The 24,794-nt window shown below is 35.7% G+C and overlaps 1 protein-coding gene across 5 annotated transcripts in view; it reads left to right on the plus strand.

Annotated features, from left to right (window-relative positions):
- Nucleotides 1–12,127: 12,127 nt before the first annotated feature.
- LOC125667320 (LIM and calponin homology domains-containing protein 1-like) overlaps nucleotides 12,128–24,794 on the plus strand; it is a 59,494-nt gene continuing 46,827 nt past the window's right edge. For 2 of the 5 annotated variants that reach the window (XM_048900818.2, XM_056155904.1), the window contains exons 1-3: nucleotides 12,576–12,986; nucleotides 15,496–15,569; nucleotides 24,194–24,263. In XM_048900818.2, coding sequence (XP_048756775.2) covers nucleotides 12,861–12,986; nucleotides 15,496–15,569; nucleotides 24,194–24,263 — 270 coding nt within the window. In that variant the 5' untranslated portion in view covers nucleotides 12,576–12,860. Of the gene's footprint in view, nucleotides 12,987–15,495; nucleotides 15,570–24,193; nucleotides 24,264–24,794 lie in introns of all 5 variants that reach the window. The other 3 variants (XM_048900816.2, XM_048900815.2, XM_048900817.2) reach the window with 3 other exon arrangements.

The raw sequence follows: 24,794 nt of genomic DNA on the forward strand, positions 1-24,794 counted from the left end.
CTATACTGTATAGGTACATGCAGTGGTTACGGCACTCGCAGCTTCTCATCGCTGTGACCTGAGTTCGATCCCCAGCATCGGTAATTGTTGTATGTGAGGAGGTATTATCGTAGAGGGGCAGACAAAATGAGGGGAAGGAAGGGGATACGGGCGACCCCCTGTCCGCCCCCTCATCTTAGCCCACTCGGACATGGAGATTTCCTCTGGATAATCCGGTTTCTTCACAGTGATTTTAAGTGAGGTGGCGTCTTTTGTTCAGTCATTGGACTTTAGCCTATCGAAAAGTCTATTGCCGTGGGCCATTTGGACATTATCTTTTAATTATTATTCCCGTATGCCCACTGTCACTGACGGATTGCCGAAGGGCAGCTTATAATCCTAATACATACTTCTGCTTATTGTTGCTAACATGATACTGCTATCGGTTGATATACTGAATAGTTGGGGCGTTATCAGGAGATGAATAGTCATTTTCGAGTTGTATATCTGTTTGCAGGAATGTTTCGTTGTTTACAGAATTTCATCATGAGTCACGATACCTTGTTGTGAATTATGACAAAATCCTTTATATACCGACGAAGCTACTACAATAAAGATACCCTCCCCCCTCTGTCATCTTAACCCAATTTCATGAAGAAAAATACCTTTTCGGCAATAGTCAGTACCCGCACAGAATACACATCGCGCATCTAGGATTTATAGTTGCAATAATTTTAATTCCGTTGCGATCAGTACTCGTCCGTTGTCGTCCGCAGAGTAATGAAGTATCATCGAACCACACACACACACACACACATTATCAACATAAGTTCAAATAATTGAAATTATCCTATGATAGCGCACATCAGTTCAATTGAAGAGAGCAATAATTGATTTCATGCTCTCATCAATTCAATTGATGCGCGTATCACTTAGGGGAATTATTGCTCGCAAAAGCTTGGTATAAATGATTTGACGATCTCTTTAATTCAATTGAAGGTATCTTTTCTACAATCTGATTAAAATCAGATCCTCGATCCGCTCCTTTATTTCTTTTGATTTGTCGCTACTCGAGGAGCGACAAATCAAAAGAAATAAAGGAGCGGATCGAGGATCTGATTTTAATCAGATTGTCTTTTCTAATAATTATTTACAACACTTTTATAAGGGGCATTAATTGGCCCATCAATTCCTTTAACGAGAACAATAATTTCAATTAAAGAGATCGTTAATTGAATTGTGGATATATAGAAATGAAGATATCTCTAATTATGTAGTTGCTCTTTCTAACAAACTCACTGTGCGCATTAGTTGAGTTAATGATATTATTAATTCAATTGAAGGGAGCAATAGTTCAATTATAGCAATTCAATTATAGCACACATCAATTCAGCAGAATAATTAATGCTATCAACAACTCAATTAACACGCGTAATAATTCAGAATTAAAGATGTCATTGATTATTTGCGCACATGAAATGAATTGATGATATCCTCAAATATCTAAGATGTCTTGAATTATTTTAGTTTATGTTAATTTGGTGCTCCATAAATGATCGAACTAATGTGCACATCAAATGAAATATTGCTCTCATCAATTGAATTGATACGCGTATTAATTCAACCATAGCGTACAATAATTGAATGAGAGCAATAATTGAATTGATACGCGTATTAATTCAACCATAGCGTACAATAATTGAATGAGAGCAATAATTGAATTGATGCGCGCATCGACGCGATGGATATAGTTTTCACAGAATTTAATTTGGAGCTCGATATAAATGATTTACTTAAACTGAAGATATATTTATAACGTTTTCCTACAAAGAAGTAATGCGGGCATCGATTCTTTTAAAAATAGCAGCTATTAAATCAAAGAGACCACTATAATTCAATTTGGATATATTGAATTGAATTGAAGATATCTCTAACTAGATAGTTGCTCTCTCTCTCTCTCAATTATTGGGCGCATTAATTTTGCCAATACAACCTATCGTTGAGCCAAATGCTGTCTGACGTGTTTCATACCAATTGTTAGACCGTTCTTGGCTCACTGATTTTGGCTTCGGATAGCTCGGTTTACCTGATCAAGATATAGGACTCACGGTGGATGTGACCGGTCGACAGGGGATGCTACTCCTCCTTGGCACCTGATCGCACCTCTGGTGTGTCCAAGGGTCCGTGTTTGCCCAACTATCTATTTTGTATTGCTTGTAGGAGTTACGAGATTGATTACTGTTCATTATCTTCACCTTTGATTAAAATTGATGCTCGCATTAATTGAATTGTTGGTTTCTTTGATTGGATTTTATATTATTTGATAAGATCTTTCATTAAATTGTTGCGCGCATCAAGCGATATCTTCAGATAATAAAAGATATCTTTAATCAGATTTTAGGATCAACAGTCTTCGTGAAACAAATGTAACATGTCACGAGGGGGGTCTACAAACACAAGGTAGGGTGTAGCTGAGTCATAGGATACAAAAATCAACGTGAAGAGGGGTCATTAAGTGCAGAAAGAATACCCGCAATTATGGTAAATTGAAACGGTTATTTTCCAAGACATATGTCCTCGTTGGAAATGAAGAATAAAATAAGAAATTTTTAAACTTTTCCTTACTCGTTGATATACGTGCTTCTAAAATATATTATACTCCAGCTATAATCACATCCATCGTTTGAAAACTGACACAATACATGGTCGTAGGAACCGGGGAGGGGGTGTGTGCCCCCACCCCCCAATATTTTTCCCCCAAAAAAAATCATATAGTAAAATTCACATATAGTGTAATGTATAATTATTTTTAAGCAGAAAGTTCATTTAATTCAATGAGACTTAGAGTCAGTCAGTGTGACTGTCCTTTAGCTTAAATTTAAAAAAAATTATGAAAAGCACTTAATGCCTTAACATTTTTTAGGGCATCATCCAAAAGGTAATGGTTCGGTTCTCGTTCCCAGCTCCGCATCTGGCGTCAAACCTATGATATGTAGTGACTGTTCCTTTGCCAAGTGCCCGGCACTAGTGTCGTTTAAAGTCCTTTACCGGTATTTGTTGACGACTCATATGAGTGAAAAAATCTCGCAAGGGACGACTGATCAAAAGGTATCTAATATGTGTGACCTTGACTAACTTTCAAGGTCTAATAATTCATTAGATAGCTTGTTCATAGAAACTTCGTCTTGATACAAAAATGTCTATGCCCAACTGCCCTAATACCAGTTCAATGTTTGTGTATATTTAAAATCTTTTTGTAATGCTAATATGATGAATTGTTGACTTTTTTATCATCACAGTTTTTATGGTAAAGGTAAACCCGACAGTTTGAGAAGTACTATTTATCAGTGACGTAACACCCCCAATGTGACGTAGGTCATGACGTGTAACAACTTTTTCAAAGCTTGTAAAGTCTCAGGCTGTCAAGACCTGTTTCATTCTTGGTCCAAGGGTAGACACTATCGTATCAGTGTAAGATCAACCTTCCGCACAGTTTTAACTTTGATTATATTTCACAATGTATGCCCAGACGGACGAAAGAAAGGCATTTTTCGAAAAAGTGCACGAAGAAGCAAGGAATGCAGGAAAAAGGGGATGGGGAGCACTAAGCTAGTTTTCTTGTTAGACTCAAAGGGCAAATTTTTAAGAAATATCCTCTTCCAACAAGCATACCTAATATCCCAACTTCGAATATTCGAAAAGATGCTGTTTCCTCAGAGCTTTATCCAAGTGATGCTCCTTCTGAGCTTATCCCGATTCAGATATATGGTGATGGGAATTGTTTATTCAGAACTCTCTCTTTTTTTGTGTTTGGACATGAGGACAATTTTAAGGAAATGAGGGTACGAATTGTGTTTGAACTTGTTTCATACCTGAAGCGCAACACGAATGAAAACACTTTTGTGAACATGTCCACAAACAAAAGTTCACTTCAACATGTCTTTGAAAGTTCCCTGTCAGAAGAGTGTTTAATTACTGGTGATTTGATTGCTTCGTTACAAAAGGAAACAATAAAAACAACACAGAACGGTTACTATTCAAGCCTTTTACATATGTTCGTAGCTTCTGACGTTTTGCAGAAACAAATCATGTCGATTTTCCCCGAGGTGCAAAACCTTGGTGTAAACAGACAAGATCATAATCAGCTTATTGTTCCTCTTGACCGTGCTGATGCTAAAGAATACCAGGATGCTATCCACACCATGTGGACTCAAACAATTGCTACAAAAATAGATGGTTGGACGCCTAGTCATTTTGTTGCCTATATTCACAAGCATGAGGAACCTCTTTCAAAGTGTTCGAGGTTATTCTTTGAGGATTCTGAACCTCATCGCTCATTTGAACCAAAACAATCACAAGATAGTCCTTCCCCACTCTTGGAGTCTAACACAAATGAGGAGTCTATTTAAACAGGTAAATTGGGGGAAACTGCAAACAAAGAAACAGACAAACATGTTAAGGTTGTTTCTTTTATTGATTCTTCTTCTTCAGAAGATGATATCTCAGAAATACAAGTTCAAAAGGCCCAGGTTGTACATGAAAAATGGCATACACCAGAGATCGGTAGTACCCCAAATCAGCCACGGAATATTTCCTTTTCAGCAAAAAAGTTTGGTAAAAAGATGAGATCTTTCAATGCCTCCTGGTTTGATCGGTGGTCTTGGTTACATTATGTAGAAATCAAAGATGTTGTATTCTGTTTTCCTAGTATAAAATCATTTCAGAAGAAGACTCTCAGTTGTCACAAGAAAGAAAAAGGTTTCATATCAAGTGGTTTTAAAAACTGGAAAAAAGCAACTACAAAATTCGCCGCACACGAGAAAAGTGGTTGCCATAAAGAGGCAATGGACAGGGAGTTTACGATAAAGGAGGAGGTTAAAGATGTTGGAGAATGTCTTTCAAAGACGCACGAAGTCGAGAAAAAGTCTAACAGAGAGAATTTGCTTAAAATCACAAACATTTTGAAGTTTCTTGCTCGACAAGGAATTGCTCTTCGGGATGACAAAGACGAGAAAAACTCGAACTTTAATCAACTTCTCATGCTAGAGGCTAAACGCGATCCCCCGCTTCAGGAATGGCTACAACGCAAGACGAATAAGTATGTTGCTCAGATATACAAAATTAAATTTTGCAGGTGATGGGGTTGCAGGTTTTGCGACAAATTGTTGCTTTCATCAAATCGTCTGAATTCTTTTCAATAATGGCAGACGAAACACGAGATATCTCCAACAAAGAGCAACTTGTTTTATGCATTCGACGGGTTGATCAAAATTTTACCGCTCATGAAGATTTATTAGTGATGTACTGTCTTTCTGACATTGGGGCTAATTCAATAACCCTAGCAATTAAAGATGCCCTTTTGAGGTTCGATCTGCCTATCAACAAAATACGAGCCCAGTGTTATGACATGGCTGCTTCTATGGCTGGTTCAAAGACAGGTGTTGCAACACAAACTCATGCACTTGAACCCAGAGCCCTTTACATACACTGTTATGGTCATGCTCTTAACCGAACTTGCAGTGATTCTATTAAGGGATGTAAGTTGCTTAGAGACACCCTGGACATTGCAAAGGATATAACAAAGTTGGTTAAAGAATCTCCAAGAAGGGAGATGATTTTCAATACATTAAAAAATGTCCAAAATCTAGAGAAAACGTCAACGGGAATAAGGGTTTTGTGTCCCACAAGATGGACAATAAAAGCCGACACATTTTTGAGCATTTTGTCAAACTATGAAATTCTAAGAAATGTTTGGGATGAAAGCCTCCAATACGTGTGTGAGGTAGAAATGAGAAACAGAATTAGGGGAGTGGCTGCTTATATGTGCAGGTTTGATTTCTTCTTTGGGTGTTTACCGAGTGAAAAACTTTTACGTTATAGTGATAATTTGGCAAGGGCTCTGCAGGCTCCAAATCTCTCGGCGAGTGATGGTAACAAAAAATGGCATCAACGACAATGAGTGCTTTGCAAAGTCTCCGAGATGAGACAATTTTCACTCAGTTTTACGAGGAAGTTGTTGATAAGGCAAAACAGATGAACATCGATGATCCTGTTCTTCCTAGAAAACGCAAAATTCCTCGTAAACTTGATGATGGGACAGCAGCACATACCTTTTCATCGTGTGCAGATATGTATAGGAAAGATTTCTACGAGGCATTAGATCTGCTTTTAGCTGGCATAAAATCTAGATTTGACCAACCAGGTTACAAAGTTTATGTTAATCTTGAAAACCTCGTAATTAAGGCTTGCACAGGTCAAACGTTTGAAGAAGAATTCAATTTTGTCACGACCCTATATGATACAGATTTGAAGCCAAAGGATCTTCACTGCCAGCTTATAATGTTAAAGACTGTTTTGCCAAAAGACTTTACGTCAGATATACCAAGTGTGGTTGAATTTTTCAGACATTCAAATGAAAAAAGTCTGTTTGCCGAGATCCTCAAAATTATCAAACTCATTTTGGTACTTCCTGCAACTAACGCTACCAGTGAGCGCTCATTCAGCGAACAAAGAAACAATTTGCTTTTATTGCATGTTCATAAAAATGAGACTGATGAATTGAATCCAGAAAAAATAGTTGAGGAGTTCGTATGCAGACTGACGATTTTTTGAAAAGTTTACCGAGTACTAATTAAATACCTTATGACTCAGAAATGATTGATAACAAAATGATAAAGATATAGACAAACAAAAAAAGATTTTAAAAAATCCTTAACACCCCCCCTCCAAAAAAAAACAAAAAAAAAACCAACAAAAAAACAAAAAAAAACAAACAAACAAAACTTAAATTTAAAGTTGAGGGGTTTTCTGGGAAACTAATAAGATACATGACGTACACCTCAATGATTGCACATATTTATGCAGTTATCTTTTTACTAATGGTTTTGTCGATATCACTTTTTTTGTCGTAAATTACTTTGGTGTGGTGCCCCCCCCCCCCCCCCCGTGAAATTGCTTCCTACGGGCCTGTCAATAACAGTATCACTACAGGACCTCCATATTGCGACCACACTAACCCTCGGGGAAGGCAGGGTTAATGTTGGGTAGGGTTCAAATGTCACATTACGTCATAAGAGCTGAAACGATTGCTACTTGGGTAGCCCGAGAACGAACCGAAGTCGTTCTGGATTTATTACAACGTTCGTGCCTGTGAATCAACAAGATGCAACAGTCGTGGAATAATCAGGACTGTTCACTTGAATGAAAGGTGAAAATCAATTTCATAAATCCTAAAAAGAATACAAAATTGAGTGTAGGTCAAACACGGACCCCTGGAAACACCAAAGGTGGGATCGGGTACCTAGGAGGAGTAAGCATCCCCTGATGAGCAGTCATACCCGCCGTGGGCTCTGTATCTTGATCGGGCAAAGGGAGAAATCCGTATAATTATAGTAAAAATCAATATGGAAAGAACGGCCAAACAATATGGTATGAAACACATCAGACGGCACCCGACCTAATGGCAGGCTGTATTTGCAAATTAGATAATTATAACGACCGTTGACTTTAACGGATACTGAAGAAACCTAGTTGTCAGTAGCCTGCCTTGACTTTAAAAATTATCATACGCAGAACATTTTTTCGCGTTTCGAGGCAGCTAAGAGAAGTAAACACCATATGCAGGTTGTAATGGAATATGGGAAATTGACAACGGAGAAACTGAAATCGTCTCGTTTGTTGTGAAGATGAGTTATTCGTTTGCCGTTAACGTCTATGTTCAATAAAACATCCAAATATGAAGCAGATATAGGAAACTTTGTGGTGTGCTTTATTTTGAGCTCACTGGGATATATCGAATCGACATATGAATAAACGTGAATATAAATAGTTAAAAGATCGACGATGTGTCTAAATGTCGAATTGTATGAAGGTCATAGCATGTAGAAGCATTTGAATAAATTCTACCTCAGAAGAATAATAAAACCCAGCAAATAAAGGAGCACAGTTGGTGCCCATGTTAATTCAGACCTGATCACCAATAGTCAACAGGGAGTTTCAGCATTACTTTTAATTATCAGCTGTAAAGACAACTTTGAAATCAGGGTGGTGTTTAACAAAGTTAATTTGTTAGATGCCTAATCACAAGATATATGTAATTGATGTTACAGCAATTGGCTTTACGACATTTTGGTGTTCTTGGATGTCGATCACACAGTGACTTCCATGTACCCCAAAAGCAACAGTTCTTTGAAAGTGCATTATTTTAACCAGTTTTTATGTACACTTCTCTAAACAGAATACCTGTAGTATTTGTTTATGGTGTTTGACGAAAATGTGCTATTTCCTGATGTTGACATACACTTCTATTTATGTATGCCTAACATCTTTAAAAAAGTTGTACATAAGCATTTTCTTTGATTATTAATTACATTAAACCTCGTCAAGTTGAAACCAGTGCAGTTTTCTTACTTAGAACCCACGATAGTGAGAAATAACCTACCCCACCCCCCTGTTGTTCGGGATTTCATGCATCCGTTGAACGCCCTGCGCGCATCAATTCAGTTCTTGGTTGACACCTTGCCCAGCCGAACAAATATTGAGACATTTCTTTGAAAACCGATTATTTTAAAGATTAAACTTGATTTGATCAGTGGTTGTATATTATTCGAAGTTATGTTTAACAATAATCATTTTCATCCATATGTCGATTCGACACATCCCGGTGAATGCGTGATAAAATACACCACAGAGTCCTCCACATCTACTTCGTACTTAGATATTTCAGTAGAAATGAATATTAACGGCAAACTAACAACTCAACTTTATGAAAAACAGGATGATTCCAGCTTCATAATCGTCAATTTAATGTAGCAATATTCCATTATCATCTGCATATAGTGTTTGCATCTCTCAACTGATTCGATACTGAAGAGCTTGTTTTAAGTATGATAAGTTTTTAAATCGAGGCAGGCTACTGACAAACGAGTGGATGTAGAAGGGTTTTCAACGGAGACCGTTTAAAGTAAACAAATTCTATGGTTGTTATAATGAACTAGTTTGCCAATACAACCTATCATTAGGTGAAATGTTGTCTAACGTGTTTCATATCGATTGTTAGACCGTTCTTGGCACACTGATTTTGACTACAGATTACTCCGATTTACCTGATCAAGACAAGGGGCTCACGATGGGTGTGGCCGGTCGACAGGGGATGCTTACTCCTCCTAGGTACGTGATCCTACCTCTGGTATACCCAGGGGTCCATGTTTGCCCAACTCTTTATTTTGTATTTCTAATAGGAGTTGAGATTGATCACTGTTCGTTATCGTCGTCTTTCATACAGCACACCCAGAGCTTCAGATATATGATCGTTAATTAAGTCAAAACATTAGAAATATTGTCACTAAAATGATGCAATAAGTGTAAAATATTTATAGTATCGTCCAGATAGATAGATAGAAAAACATAGGACATATAAGATTTGAAAAACACGAGCAGTTAAACATTAGACACCTTGCCATTGAAATGATACCCCAAAAAATGTAAAATATGTAAAAATGTCGTTCATATAAGCATAAAAAGATGCGAAAACAAAAACTAAAATTACTCTATTGATCAGAATAAAAAATCGTTATTGATAGAGACTTTCTTAGATGGACTACAACCCAAAGTGAGAAAAACCACCGAAAGCTCAACGCTTTAAGAATGTTGTGTCTTCAACATACTTTCAAAACTGTTCAAGGCTTCAACCATAATTCGACGTCTTTTCTACCCTAAAATAACGTTATGTGCCTGATGGAAGGTGCCCATTAATGCTTCTTGTTTTGTGTATTTTACATGCCCTTGAGAATGTGTTTACTCATATTAGGTCTTCACCAACTTTAGGTGAAATACTGCATGTTTAGCGCCTAGGACCGTAGCAGTGAAGGTCCTCTACCTTGCCAACGACACGGGGCCTCCGTTTTTGAATTTATACCAGAAGAATAAAGGTGACCCCGCTAGCAAGTTATTCACATGCATACTGAATAACTGTTTAGAAGTTTTTGCAGAGGAAATGAATTTGATCAACGAAACTCAAGTAGGATTTTAGCAGAATTACTCAACATTAGATCACATACGTTACAATTTCTTTAGAATGCATGTGTAGAAATTAAGAATTTTTTTTTATTATGCCTTGTAGACTTTAAGCAAACATTCGACACCGTGGAGCAAATTGGTTGAAAATGGTATTAACGGTGAATTATTTACATGTACATGTATTAAAAACGTTTTCTGGCATAAAACCAAATAATAAATTTGAATGGTATGACTACATAATCCCTTTTTTGCAATGCTGGGGTTCGGCAAGGTGAAAATGTATCCCTCTTTTTGTTTTCATTGTATATGAATGGTTTAGAAGGCATTTTGTCCGTCAAAAATACTATTGTTTTACAAGGTATTACTTTCTGTATTGAAGATGAGTTGCTGTTATACCCGTTATACTATTCTACTCAGACAATAGAATTAGTACGACTGAAATGACTGAAGACTTACAAATTGCGTTGAACGACTTTTTGTCTATTGTATTTAATAGAAGTTGACAATTCTAGTTGGTTTTCCGTCTTCCGAAAGTAACGTTATTATATTGGTAATACTATTGAAAATGTAAAAGAATTCAAATACCAAGGGATTTTATTTTCTAGATCAAGGTCATTTCGTAAAATTAAAAAAACATTATGTGAACAATCCCATAAAGCAATGCATGACACTCTACGCACACGTGCTCTGAAGTTGAAATATAAAAAGAAAATGGAGTTCCTCATTGACAATACATTCGTAGTCTTTGGTGACCAGGTCTTCCAACAGTCTGTTGGAATTCCCATGGGTACGAATTGTGCTCCTGTGTTAGTTGACCCGTGTTTATATTTTTATGAGGCGGGATTTATCCAAGCGCTTTTCGCGAGAAGACAAAACCCCTTACTGTGGCCTTCAACTCGACATTTAGATATATCGACGACGTGGGGATCCGGGTTAGAATAGGTCCCGATTCAAAACACGGAGGGGGTCCAAACGAGCATAACATTGAACATGCATGATTTAATCAAATGACAAATCAACAATGAAGGATTGAGTTCTAGTACAAAAATATAATGTTGATATCAAAGCTGAGGTGATTTTTTTGGGTTTGTTTGTTTGTTTTTAATAACTGTATACATAAATACCGAATTACAGACTAAATGCATGTTAAAAAAGACATGTTTTAAGTTTGTGTTTAAAAACAGCTAATGATCTTTCGACTCGAAAATCCAACGGAAGGCAGTTCCATGGAGTTGATGAAGAAACTTTCTCCATGCAGTTTAGTACGAGCGCGTGGCGTTAGGTGATAATGGATCCACAGAACGAAGTGTTCGCTGTGGATGGTAGACTTGAACTAGTTCCTAGATATATGCTGGAGCTAATCCATGCAGAGCCTTGAAAGTATACAACAGGAATGACTACGGGCACGAATTGTGCTCCTTTGTTAGTTGACCTGTTTTTATATTCTTATTTATCCAAGCGCTTTTCGTGAGATGGATTTTAAGGTGTATTGCGAAACAGGGCGTTTTCCTTTGTACACCAATGTCTATTTCAGATGGTTTCATACTGAATAAAACTTTCATTGAGCCCAGAAAATAAAACAGTAAACACATTGTATAAATATACGTGTACGCAAGCTTTTTGTGAAAATACGACTAATCCATGGATTGGATGTATCCAGAACATTTTAAATACGTGTGGATTACTACACAGCGAAATGTTTTTAAAATTTAAAAAGTGTCCAGTATTTAAAGATATTAACAACGAATTTTTGTGAACTATAACACAGGTGCTTGGGTTCAAGACCCCCCCCCCCCCCCCCCCGAATACCCTGCACGTGTTGATTTAATTATTTTTGTGTTGAAAATCTCTCTAAAGCATGTCAACATTGTCTTACATACCTCAAAAGTAAAAATAAACCCTCTAAATAAGCCCCTTGTAAAAACCTTGTTCTGTTATAATAACCAGTGAGGATAATTTTTAAAAGGGGCTTATTTTGAGTTTTGTTGTTGTTGTTGTTTTTTTGTTTTTTTTTTTGTTTTTTTACTTTTGAGGTATGTAAGACAATGTTGACATGCTTTAGAGAGATTTTCAACACAAAAATAATTAAATCAACTCGTGCAGGGTATTCGGAGTGGGTGAGGGGCGGGGGTCTTAAACTCAAGAAATGATTTCTTCCCAAAACACGGAGGGGGCCCAAACGAGCATAAACATTGAACATGCATGATTTAATTAAATGACAAACTAACAATGAAGGGTTGAGTTCTAGTTACAAAAATATAATGTTGATATACATGCAGTGGACACGAGCGAATACTAATAAACTTGAAACTTGGAAAGATTTCAAAATGCCGAGTTGTTGGTGAAGGAGGGAGCATGATTTGAGCTATCTGTCAACTCTAGTATCAAGTGCGACACCAACTTGATAATATTTATAAATGAAATATCAACTTCTTTTTGAATTCAAGATAACATAATCATCTGCATGGTAGTCCTACAAAAGTACAAGTGTATTTCGTTTTTCGTTGCGGCACCCAGGTAACCATTGGGCCTCTGGTCGAATTTCCCAGCCCTACACAAATTTTCCCTACTTGTTTTTAACGCGCCCCGTGAATCGACACGGTAAAATTTTCCGAGCGAGCACCTGTCAGTGATATTTAACAGTACGAATTACACAAAAATAAATCGAGATAAAAGGGGACATTGTTCAATTTGAGGAGGATAGTTTTCTCTCGCCTTTACGTCGCATCTTTACGCCCGGTTGCGTAAGTCCACGGCACCCAAGTTTCGATGAAGTTCACTGAAGCGTGTTAGGTTGTCCGGAGGTTCTGTCTTGTCACTAAACACGCAGGCCACTGTTTGAATATCTGTGTGTATGGGTGGATATGACTACGAATTCTGAGAGAATGGACGAGGGTGAGGAGGAGCAATTGGACATCAGGCTCCGACAAGACGAGGAGATGGAATTTTTTACAGAGCTTGCACTTCATGAAGCAGAGCGATGGATTTCGGTGAGTGAAAACCATGTCAACAAAATAATTGCCCTAGTCTGTTTTTGTGTAGTTGACACTATAAAAAAATCACTCTCCCTCAGGTGACACCTTTTTGTTGAGCGGAGAGAGAAGTAACGTGACATTCACATGTATATAAAGTTTTATTTTTATCAAAATAGAGAGACGTGAATACGTAGTAGATTAGAGAAAACTGATAGCTCTGTAAATGAAATTTGTCATCGCATCGGTTACAATTGCCGTAGATTTAATTTGGGTAAACACGCGCGATTAGATAGGTCACAAAATATTTACTATAGCTATATAAATGCTTACAAACATTGGTCAAAACCAGGTCACTTCAAAATCAATGGGGTAGAATTAAAATGTGTAGTGTATTGGAACATTTTAACAGGGTGTAAATGATTAAATTAAAAAAAAAAAAGATTGCTAAAAGCTGATACGGAGGTGTTTTCAATGTGATCCTTAATACCCCCGTCGTACTGAGAGGACAGTGATTTTGTATATATTGGCTTTAGAAATGCTAGGAGAAGCTTAAAACTGTTTACAGTAAGGCTCAATGCTTACGTAGAAACTAGAACGAAACAGAGAACAGTGGCTTATTAAAGCTGTATTTGACCAAGAACAGTCTGTAGGAGTGGGCAACCAATTTTCTATAATCTATACGTTATGTTATCACTTAAAACCATAATCGTCAATAATTTCTTTGAATGGCCATCCTATACAAAAGGGTTGAGGAAATTGATTGCTCCCCAAGTCAACAGCTGCAGATATGAAGGAGTTATTCTGAATTTAATTTAGGATCCAGAGATATGCATATTGTCGTAGACCATCCGTGTTCCAAGGTGCTAATCGAAGCATGTATGTAAGAGTTACAAGTATGAAAAGTTAGGAATAAGTTGTTCATAATAGAGCCCATGAAATAGAATTATTTATGGTTTTTAATCGATGTTATGATTGAAGAGATTAAACAATAGTTTATGTGGAACACTTTAAGGTGTGGTTGAAGTTTTCTGCATTAAGCAAGTTCATAAAAGCATGTGTAAGTTTTAATGAATTTGATAACACTGAGAGTAAGGCTGAAAGCTAGTTCCCTGCACTTTCTACCCTTTCTCTCGGTGGTTGATAAAGCAACCATTTTAAGAATATAACCTTGCAATGGTGTATTGAGTTGCAAATCAACGATCAGTTAGCTTGCAACTAAATCCATGGCGATATTGAGTTGCAGGCCAACTTGAACTGTACCAACAGTATGAATGAAGGAAAAACTTGTCTACACAGCATACCTTTCATACCAGACACACTTGGCTGAATTCTATATGTTTTCTTTCCCTGCATGGGTGACACCTGGTAGTGGTGAAAATTTATGAAGTGTGCCATCTAAAATGAGAAAAAAATGACATGACTTTATATGTCCTGAAATGTAACAAACATTGGCCTCTAACTCAGTTTTGACCTCTCTACAACAGTTCAAGATCACAGAATTCAGGTTTAAGATGCATTGGACGTACCAAAGATTAAAGATTTATATACAGTGCAAAAATCAGATAGAGAAAATCTATTTTTTGTTATTGCTATTTTGGTTTTTGTTTGCAACAAAGTTATTAACCTTTGACACATGATGACATCAACATGCTAGTGATAACTGTTGGTTTTTACTGAAATCAATATTCCAATTTTAATAATAACCTTTTCTCATCTCATGCAAAGTATTTAAAAGTGTTTTGTCAGCCAAGTTTACTGTGAAGACTTAGACCCTCTGTTCTGGTTCACCATCGACTATGGGCAAGGATCAGACGTTGCTGCCATTTATCTATTTAATCAATGCAAAAGAGGCTTATTATATTCCAAGCTGCCTGATGGCTCTGAACAGAATAATTAATCATGGGTAATCTGAGAATTGAGGAGGTTTATGTAGAGTAATATCGTGGATGAATTGTCATGTAAATTCTTATCATCATTTAAACAGCACAAACATGTACATATATATAGCCAATTGGGAGCTATATTAAACTCCCAGAATGTTAGAAGTCAAATTGATATTTTATTGAAATATACCCATTGATTGTTGGATGCTGGTCTCTGTGGAGTCCAACAAATGAACGTAAAGAATGCTTTCACGGGCAAAACCTTAGATTGGATCTCTCAGTTTATCAAAAAATTCAAATCAACATTTTAGCAAAAGTAAAACAGATAAAAAATCTGTGCATTTCTCGCAAGTATGAAAAGAGACATCAGCTGAACTAAGCCTGAAACCATTACAATCGTTAACTGAATGATTGAGAAATGAAAATAATTTGTTTTATATATGGGACACTTATAAGTTTAATGCCTGCACATTTTGTCTGTTGTATGCAACAATTAAAAGCTCTTTTTCTATAGAGGACAATCATTGCAATTTAAGATATTTTCCTTGTTGTAAGGAATATGTCTTGGTTCTATAAACATTTGATAACAATCTTTGTGTAAAGTTTTTGAAGCAAATTTTCTTATTGTTTTCTTTTTACAGGCAGTGACCAGAAAAAAATTTGCTCATCCTGATGACTTTAGAAAATCCCTGGAGAATGGTGTGCTTTTGTGCGAGTAAGTACTTTAAAAGATCTGTTAAAGATTTTTACACTAGAGACATAAGCTCCTACTGTATCATCTAAACACCAAACAGATACAATAGGAGATACTTTGTCTGGTTGTTTATGTGCTAGAGATGTGATTTGTCTGGTTCTGTGTGTATTAGGGATGTGGTTTGTTTGGTTGTCTATGTATTAGGGATGTGGTTTGTATGGTTGTCTGTGTATTAGGGATGTGGTTTGTTTGGTTGTCTATGTATTAGGGATATGCTTTGTTTGGTTGTCTATGTATTAGGGATGTGCTTTGTCTGGTTGTCTATGTATTAGGGATGTGCTGTGTATAGATGTCTGTGTATTAGGGATGTGCTTTGTTTGGTTGTGTGTTTATTAGTGATGTGCTTTGTTTGGTTGTCTGTGTATTAGGGATGTGCTTTGTCTGGTTGTCTATGTATTAGGGATGTGCTTTGTCTGGTTGTGTATTTATTAGGGATGTGCTTTGTCTGGTTGTCTATGTATTAGGGATGTGCTTTGTTTGGTTGTGTGTTTATTAGGGATGTGCTTTGTATGGTTGCCTGTGTATTAGGGATGTGCTTTGTATGGTTGTCTATGTATTAGGGATGTGCTTTGTCTGGTTGTCTATGTATTAGGGATGTGCTTTGTCTGGTTGTCTATGTATTAGGGATATGCTTTGTCTGGTTGTCTATGTATTAGGGATGTGCTTTGTCTGGTTGTCTATGTATTAGGGATGTGCTTTGTATGGTTGTCTGTGTATTAGGTATGTGGTTTGTTTGGTTGTCTATGTATTAGGGATGTGCTTTATATGGTTGACTGTATTAGGGATGTGCTTTGTTTGGTTGTGTATGTTTTAGGGATGTGCTTTGTTTGGTTGTGTATGTTTTAGGGATGTGCTTTGTTTGGTTGTGTATGTTTTAGGGATGTGCTTTGTTTGGTTGTCTATGTTTTAGGGATGTGCTTTGTCTGGTTGTCTATGTATTAGGGATGTGCTTTGTATGGTTGTCTGTGTATTAGGGATGTGCTTTGTTTGGTTGTCTATGTATTAGGGATGTGCTTTGTTTGGTTGTCTATGTATTAGGGATGTGCTTTATATGGTTGACTGTATTAGGGATGTGCTTTGTTTGGTTGTCTATGTTTTAGGGATGTGCTTTGTTTGGTTGTCTATGTTTTAGGGATGTGCTTTGTTTGGTTGTCTATGTTTTAGGGATGTGCTTTGTTTGGTTGTCTATGTTTTAGGGATGTGATTTGTCTGGTTGACTGTGTATTAGGGATGTGCTTTGTTTGGTTGACTATGTTTTAGGGATGTGCTTTGTCTGGTTGTCTATGTTTTAAGGATGTGCTTTTTTTGGTTGTCTATGTATTAGGAATGTTCTTTGTATGGTTTTCTGTGTATTAGGGATGTGGTTTGTCTGGTTCTCTGTGTATTAGGGATGTGCTTTGTATGGTTGTCTGTGTATTAGGGATGTGCTTTGTCTGGTTGTCTATGTATTAGGGATGTGCTTTATATGGTTGACTGTATTAGGGATGTGCTTTGTATGGTTGCCTGTGTATTAGGGATGTGCTTTGTCTGGTTGTCTATATATTAGGGATGTGCTTTGTTTGGTTGTCTGTGTATTAGGGATGTGCTTTGTATGGTTGTTTGTGTATTAGAGATGTGCTTTGTCTGGTTGTCTATGTATTAGGGATGTGCTTTGTATGGTTGTCTGTGTATTAGGGATGTGCTTTGTATGGTTGTTTGTGTATTAGGGATGTGCTTTGTATGATTGTCTGTGTATTAGAGATGTGCTTTGTATGGTTGTTTATGTATTAGAGATGTGCTTTGTCTGGTTGTCTATGTATTAGGGATGTGCTTTGTCTGGTTGTCTATATATTAGGGATGTGCTTTGTCTGGTTGTCTATGTATTAGGGATGTGCTTTGTGTGGTTGTCTGTGTATTAGGGATGTGCTTTTTATGGTTGTCTGTGTATTAGGGATGTGCTTTGTCTGGTTGTCTATATATTAGGGATGTGCTTTGTCTGGTTGTCTGTGTATTAGGGATGTGGTTTGTATGGTTGTCTGTGTATTAGTGATGTGCTTTGTATGGTTGTCTGTGTATTAGGGATGTGCTTTGTATGGTTGTCTGTGTATTAGGGATGTGCTTTGTATGGTTGTCTATGTATTAGGGATGTGCTTTGTATGGTTGTCTGTATATTTGGGATGTGCTTTGTCTGGTTGTCTATGTATTAGGCCACATTTAAAAAAATGTTTGTTTGCCATAGCCCGAGGGTCATAAAAAATATTGGGTCGGTTGGTAGGGATTTTTTTTTTTTTTTTTTTTTTTGCTGAAAATATATTGAATATCAAATCTCTGTTTTTATATTTTGTGTTCTTTTGATGAATTAACCTTATAACAGTGAATTACTTGCAGAACTGTCAGAAACCTCTCTAAAAAGTGCAGTTTTAACTTCATGGACAGGAGTAGTTTGTGTATGGCTCATATATCATTTTGTTATTCTGATAGGTTACTTAATTTGTGGATGTTTGTTTTCCAGGTCTTGAATATGTCCATTGTTTTTTCAAATTTGTCTAGAGTCTTGGTTGCCATGATTTTACTCTCAATGACCAATGTAACATGCATGTATTATGCAACTGAAACTTGGTAGCATTGTTGTTGGTCTAAAACAATATTCATATAAACTCAACACAATTTCATGTTCAATGATGTTGGTCAAACGATTTCTGATACATTACATCCGTACTCCGCGGTACCTTGAATTACCAAAATGCCCATTAGAACTAACGAAATTCCCCTTTGAATAAATTTTTTAAAGTTAAATTGAAAGATTAGGGATTCACTGATTCAATGTGTAAAATACTGTCTCTGAAGAAAAAATAACAGAATTTTTTTAATAAAAAAAGAGTCTTGATTTATTAGAATTTGTGTTAATCTAAGGAAGGTAACTCATGTTATTTTTCTTTCATTTAGAAGAATGTGTTCAACCATTATTTCCTAATCATTATTTATATACATTGCTTAAGTTGAATTAAATATAAACATTCATATATATTTTGCAATTCAAACAAATATTGTATAGGGGAAAAAATCTCAGGCTGCCCCTTGAGGGCCCTTGATTGGAAAATAAAAATATGTTATGTATAAATTTTGCTAGAGTTATCTTTCTTTGAAACATTGTGAATGCGAGAAATGAACACAATTGAATTCCTTAAATTTACAATCACAAATTTAAAAACGTTTTATCATAAAAGATTAACATATATAAACTTAATATGCATTAATGTATATAATAAGAGGGGAATTTCGATACTTTTAGGTGGTATTTCGAAAACTAATTCCTCGGGGCATTTCGGTAAATTGCGGGCATTTCCGAATATTAGGGGTACCCATTTACATTTTCATCGGACACAGTTGTTGTTTGTGTACATAACTATCGAATGATACCTCGTTGGATAGATAAAATTCTACCAGTAAACCATGTGCCGAATCGATCATTTGAGCGCTTAAAATTGGGGCGATTTACAAAACGCCGCAAAGAAAAAAACTAAAAACAAAACGCATATTCACAAGTCAAGGACTATTGATTAGTTACCTCGTTACAAAATAAAAACAACACGCAATGTTCAAAGTACCCCAAGAAGACCATTGTTTACTTTCTGTTTTTGCTCTTTCCAAACTTGCATATTAAACGAGGAATCTCATTGGATGATTTAATTTTAGCTTATTATGTCATCCCCAACCCCGTGTTTTGAATGGTGACTGATTCGAGCATGGTGCGAGGTAATGAATCAATAATCGTTGACTTGTGAAGATGAACTAAACGCGGATAGGAACTTGAAAGAAAAACAGAAGTCGGAAAATCGAGTGAAAAAAAACCACATGGCCGAAATTATGTCATTAAAAACTATCCAGTCGGGGGGTTAAAAATGGGTCGGTCGCGCGATGGCAAGCAAACTCCTTTTTAATTCTGGCCTTAGGGATGTGCTTTGTCTGGTTGTCTATATATTAGGGATGTGCTTTGTATGGTTGTCTGTGTATTAGGGATGTGATTTGTTTGGTTGTCTGTGTATTAGGGATGTGCTTTGTATGGTTGTCTGTGTATTAGGGATGTGCTTTGTATGGTTGTCTATGTATTAGGGATGTGCTTTGTATGGTTGTCTGTGTATTAGGGATGTGCTTTGTATGGTTGTCTATGTATTAGGGATGTGCTTTGTATGGTTGTCTTTGTATTAGGGATGTGCTTTGTCTGGTTGTCTATGTATTAGGGATATGCTTTGTATGGTTGTCTGTGTATTAGGGATGTGCTTTGTCTGGTTGTCTATGTTTTAGGGATGTGCTTTGTATGGTTGTCTGTGTATTTGGGATGTGGTTTGTTTGGTTATCTGTGTATTAGGGATGTGCTTTGTATGGTTGCCTGTGTATTAGGGATGTGCTTTGTATGGTTGTCTGTGTATTAGGGATGTGCTTTGTCTGGTTGTCTATGTATTAGAGATATGCTTTGTTTGGTTGTCTATGTATTAGGGATATGCTTTGTCTGGTTGTCAGTGTATTTGGGATGTTCTTTGTATGGTTGTCTATGTATTAGGGATGTGGTTTTCTGTATTTTAGGGATATGCTTTGTCTGGTTGTATGTTTTAGGGATGTGGTTTTGTGGTGGTCTGTATTAGGGATGTGGTTTTGTGGTGGTCTGTATTAGGGATGTGGTTTTGTGGTTGTCTATACATTACTATACATACTCTCATATAATTCACACCCGGTGACTGTTTGTCAGGAATTTAACATTGACCCTCTTGTAATTTTATCAAATTGTCTTTCAGCTTGATACTGATCATCTAGCAAGAGTTATGTTTCTTTGTTGTACATATATATAGTTTCTTAACGTCGATCTTGATCTTTATTACCAATAACACTGAATGAGTATAAGGAAATAATTTCTTAAAGTTTTCATTCACACATTTTTTGGGACAAATTCAGAGTCAAAATTTTACTCCTAAAAAACCAACTTATATGTGAGTTTATACAGCAGAGCTGTTCTTTGTCTAGTTGCCTATGTGTAAGGGAAGTGCTCTGTCTACAAGGAATGTTATCTATTTGGTTGTTTTTGTATTGGGGATTGCTTTGTCTGGTTGTTTTTAAATTATGGATGTTATTTGTTTAGTTGTCTGTGAGTTAGGGATGTGTTTTGTCTAGTTGTTTGTGAGTTAGGGATGTGTTTTGTGTGTTTGTCTGTGAGTTAGGGATGTGTTTTGTGTGTTTGTCTGTGAGTTAGGGATGTGTTTTGTGTGTTTGTCTGTGAGTTAGGGATGTGTTTTGTCTAGTTGTTTGTGAGTTAGGGATGTGTTTTGTGTGTTTGTCTGTGAGTTAGGGATGTGTTTTGTGTGTTTGTCTATGAGTTAAGAATGTTATGTATTTGGTTGTGTGTACATTAGGGATGTGTTTTTTTCCAGTTGTCTGTTTGATGGGGATGTGCTATGTCTGGTTAATGTTACAGATGGGTTTTCTCTGGTTGTTTAGGACATGTTAGAGATTGTTTGTTTGGTTATCTATGCATTAGGGATGCACTTTGTTGGATCGTTTGTGTGGTGAGGATAGGCTTTCTGTGGTTATCTTTGCATTAGGGATGCACTTTGTTGGATCGTTTGTGTGGTGAGGATAGGCTTTCTGTGGTTATCTTTGCATTAGGGATGCACTTTGTTTGATCGTGTGTGTGGTAAGGATATATAGGCTCTCTGTGGTTGTCTATGAGTTAGGAATGTGATTTGTCTGGTTGTCTATGCAATAACAATTTGTCAAAGATAGAACGATTGAATTAAACTTGTATAGAAACTATACAATGTAAATAGCCAGAATTGGAACAAGTAAGTAGGGTCACTGATTTGACCCAAAGGAAGTTTGAAGCAAATTTTCAGTAAAACCCTTTTGAAATGATCAGAATCCAAGATGACCAACATGACTTTAAAGCTATTGACTTTTAACAATATATAAATGTAAACTAATATTGTAATCCACCAAATGTGTAAGATTATTGCAAAGGTTAACATATATTGTGGCTTAATTGTCCATGTATTAAGTACAAGTCACACATTAAAGGTGTACAATAAATCAAAGAATGCCTGAAAGGGGTGTTGAATAAAGCCAAACATTTTAGGTACACAGCTATTAAATTGATTTAAACCTAAATATATACTTGAACTTTTCCAACTTCATTGATTTCATTGAAAATGTAGATAATTTTCATGTAATTGTGAATTTTTTTTAATGTTATCATGTGGTTTTACATTTCTGTATATCTTAATGTTAAAGAATATTATTGGCAGCACACCCCTCTCCCTCGCTCTTTTCCTCCCTTAAACTATCAAAGTGTATGTAATAAACAAGATGAAACATACTAGTCTCTCATGATCTACCTTTTGATTAGTTTTCATTGTCATCACACCCCCATATCATTATACCCTCAGGGCTGCAGTGCATTCATTGACTGATGTGGGAGCTAGTTTTAAATTAATAAGCACTCAAGTGATCATATGGAAAAGGGTTATAATCTTCTAGACTACATTTTTTTTTATGTGAAAAATGTTTGCTGTTGATAGATATTTTTCCTGATCTTAATTTTCTGGTCAATATCATGTAAATATTGTCAGTTTTAAGGCAGGGCTTAAATGATAAATGATGCAGAATTTTATTGATGTAATTATAGCATTTAATTTGTCCACAGTCAGAAGAGTGCATCAGGTCATTCGGTATACTACAGCTACATATAGGGCTAAAACATTTTGAGCAGATACTGACATATGTTGGCCATACAGCATTGTTTACATTTTTCGAAAAAAGATTTCATCGATCAGTAGGATCGTCAATAATAAAGGGTGCAGCATGTATAGAAATTGTATTAAAACATATAGGCATGTCAAGCATGATTATTGTTATGGCATAAAAAACATTATAATTTTATTGTGTAATTGAGATGAGCTGAATGCAATTTAAGATACAGCTTCATAAACAGAAATTGATACAGTACGTGATCGACATATATTCAGAGTCAGGAGACCTATAATCATTTTTAATCAAAGTATGTATCATACGTTTATATAGCACTATCACAGTTTGCCCAGGGGATTTGAATTACAGATCAAAAGTGAGCTCATTTAAGTTTATAACCCCAGGGCCAGATGTTTCATGGTGGTCATTATTTACTTGTAAAGAACTTTCAGAAAATGTTTATTGAAATTCAATATGAAACTAGATACCAGGTGCTGAACAAGAGAGATAACTCTTAGATTTATTAAGCTTAATTTATGATATTTTAGCCATTTATTTCTTTTAAAAAAGGGACATTTAAAACTGAGGAATTTTTGTGAATTTGATCAAATCTTAAAATGCAACAAAGAAAGTGAGAATGAATTTTATGCTTATTTATTAGTTAGAGGTTAAAATGGTACAATTTAATTATAAATGCATATATATATATATATATATATATATATATATATATATACACAATTCAAACTGTCACATATACAAATTATTATATATATATATATATATATATATATATATATATATATATATATTTTCAACTTTTCCAGAAATGATAATATATAGCCAAATTCAGCTTGGTACAAAACATTTGTAGATAAAAGAGTAAAGTTCAGGCCCAAATGAAGGGAGACAATTAATGCCCTTCCCATGTAGACTCATAAAGTAAAAGGGATCAGTCAAATTTATAAGCCAGCATTCATTCATTTTTTAAGACATTATATTATAGCCCTTTTGCCATGAAGGAACAGAATTTATGACACTGGAAACTTAATTATACTGTATGGTCTCCACACACACACACACACACACAGATATATACAAATACAAATATTTATTGGCACAAACACAATTATAATAATTGGCAAAGGCCCATTGAACATCATTACATAATGTTTACATAATTTTTATGTAGTCGAAAGTAATTGACTTAATTCTGTATTCAAAACACTCACTGTCTCTAATAAATTTCAAAGTAATTTTTAAGACTTTATGTATATAATCACTGTTAAAATATATTTGTAACATGACTATCTTTCATTGTCAAGAGTAATATATTTTTCTGTGTTATATAAATGTTTATAAGGTAGGTGTTTCTTAGCTTAGAATATTAGATTTACATTGAAAAAGAAAATGAATTTCATCCTCGATCATACACCATTATTGCAAGCAAATACATCTTTCATTCATTGATGTGGAATTCTATTACAAGTTTATGTGTACTTAAAGACACGTACATGTACTAGGTATTAAGAAATTTACTTGCTGGTATACCATCTAGGTTTATCACAGTCAAGCAAGATTTATTGGCCACCATAATCGTTTTACTGCAGTGATCGAGTTAAAATTTGGATGCAAAGGAAAAATCTTTATTTAAAGAATTTTTTTTGATAAGTTTGATAATCCAGGATTCTTTTGTAGTGTAGCCCAGATTTTATTCGAAATCAAGGCCCTTAATTCATGACGTTGGAGTGATCATGAAGCCATTGCAATCTATATGTCTCAGTTTCCTTTAAGCGAAGGCAAGTATTTATAGTTAAGAGAGGGTTGTGGCCCACAAATTTCTTCTCAATTCTATACTTATTATATTTCAGGCTTTTGAACTGTTTGAAACCAAGATCTGTAAAACGAATCAACAAATTGCCAGGTGCCATTGCCGGTTTGGTAAGTTTTCACCATAAATTGTCACAGTTATCTTTCTTTGGACTTTGTACAGTTATCAAGAGAGAAGTTCCTGATTTAGATAGGTAATGTGAATTAGACTATTTAAAAGGTTCAAATAGATAATTCATTTATTGCTTGTTTCGATATGAAGACACAGAGAGAGAGATACCTTATATACTCATCTATAAGTTGGGTTTTTGGGAGTTAAAATTGGATTCAAAACTCTATAATATCTGACGTACAGGCAAATCCTAAGAAGATTAGTATTTTTCTGGACGGTGTTATGTATAGTACTTTTTTAAAACAACTCTATATACTCCAAAATAACCTAAAAAATATACAACTGACATACAGGCAAACCGACTCATAGGCAAGTATATATGGTAATTCATTTATTGCATGTCTGAAATTAAAGACGTCTTAAAAGAATCAAATAGATGATTTATTGCCTGTATGGATATAAGGACACTAAGCTGTCTTAGATGATAATATGCCATATAGGTCTCTCCACCCCCCCCCTCCCCACCCCCT

This window comes from Ostrea edulis, chromosome 2 (genome assembly GCF_947568905.1).
Source record: "Ostrea edulis chromosome 2, xbOstEdul1.1, whole genome shotgun sequence".
In the NCBI taxonomy this organism is placed as follows: Eukaryota; Metazoa; Mollusca; class Bivalvia; order Ostreida; family Ostreidae; genus Ostrea; species Ostrea edulis.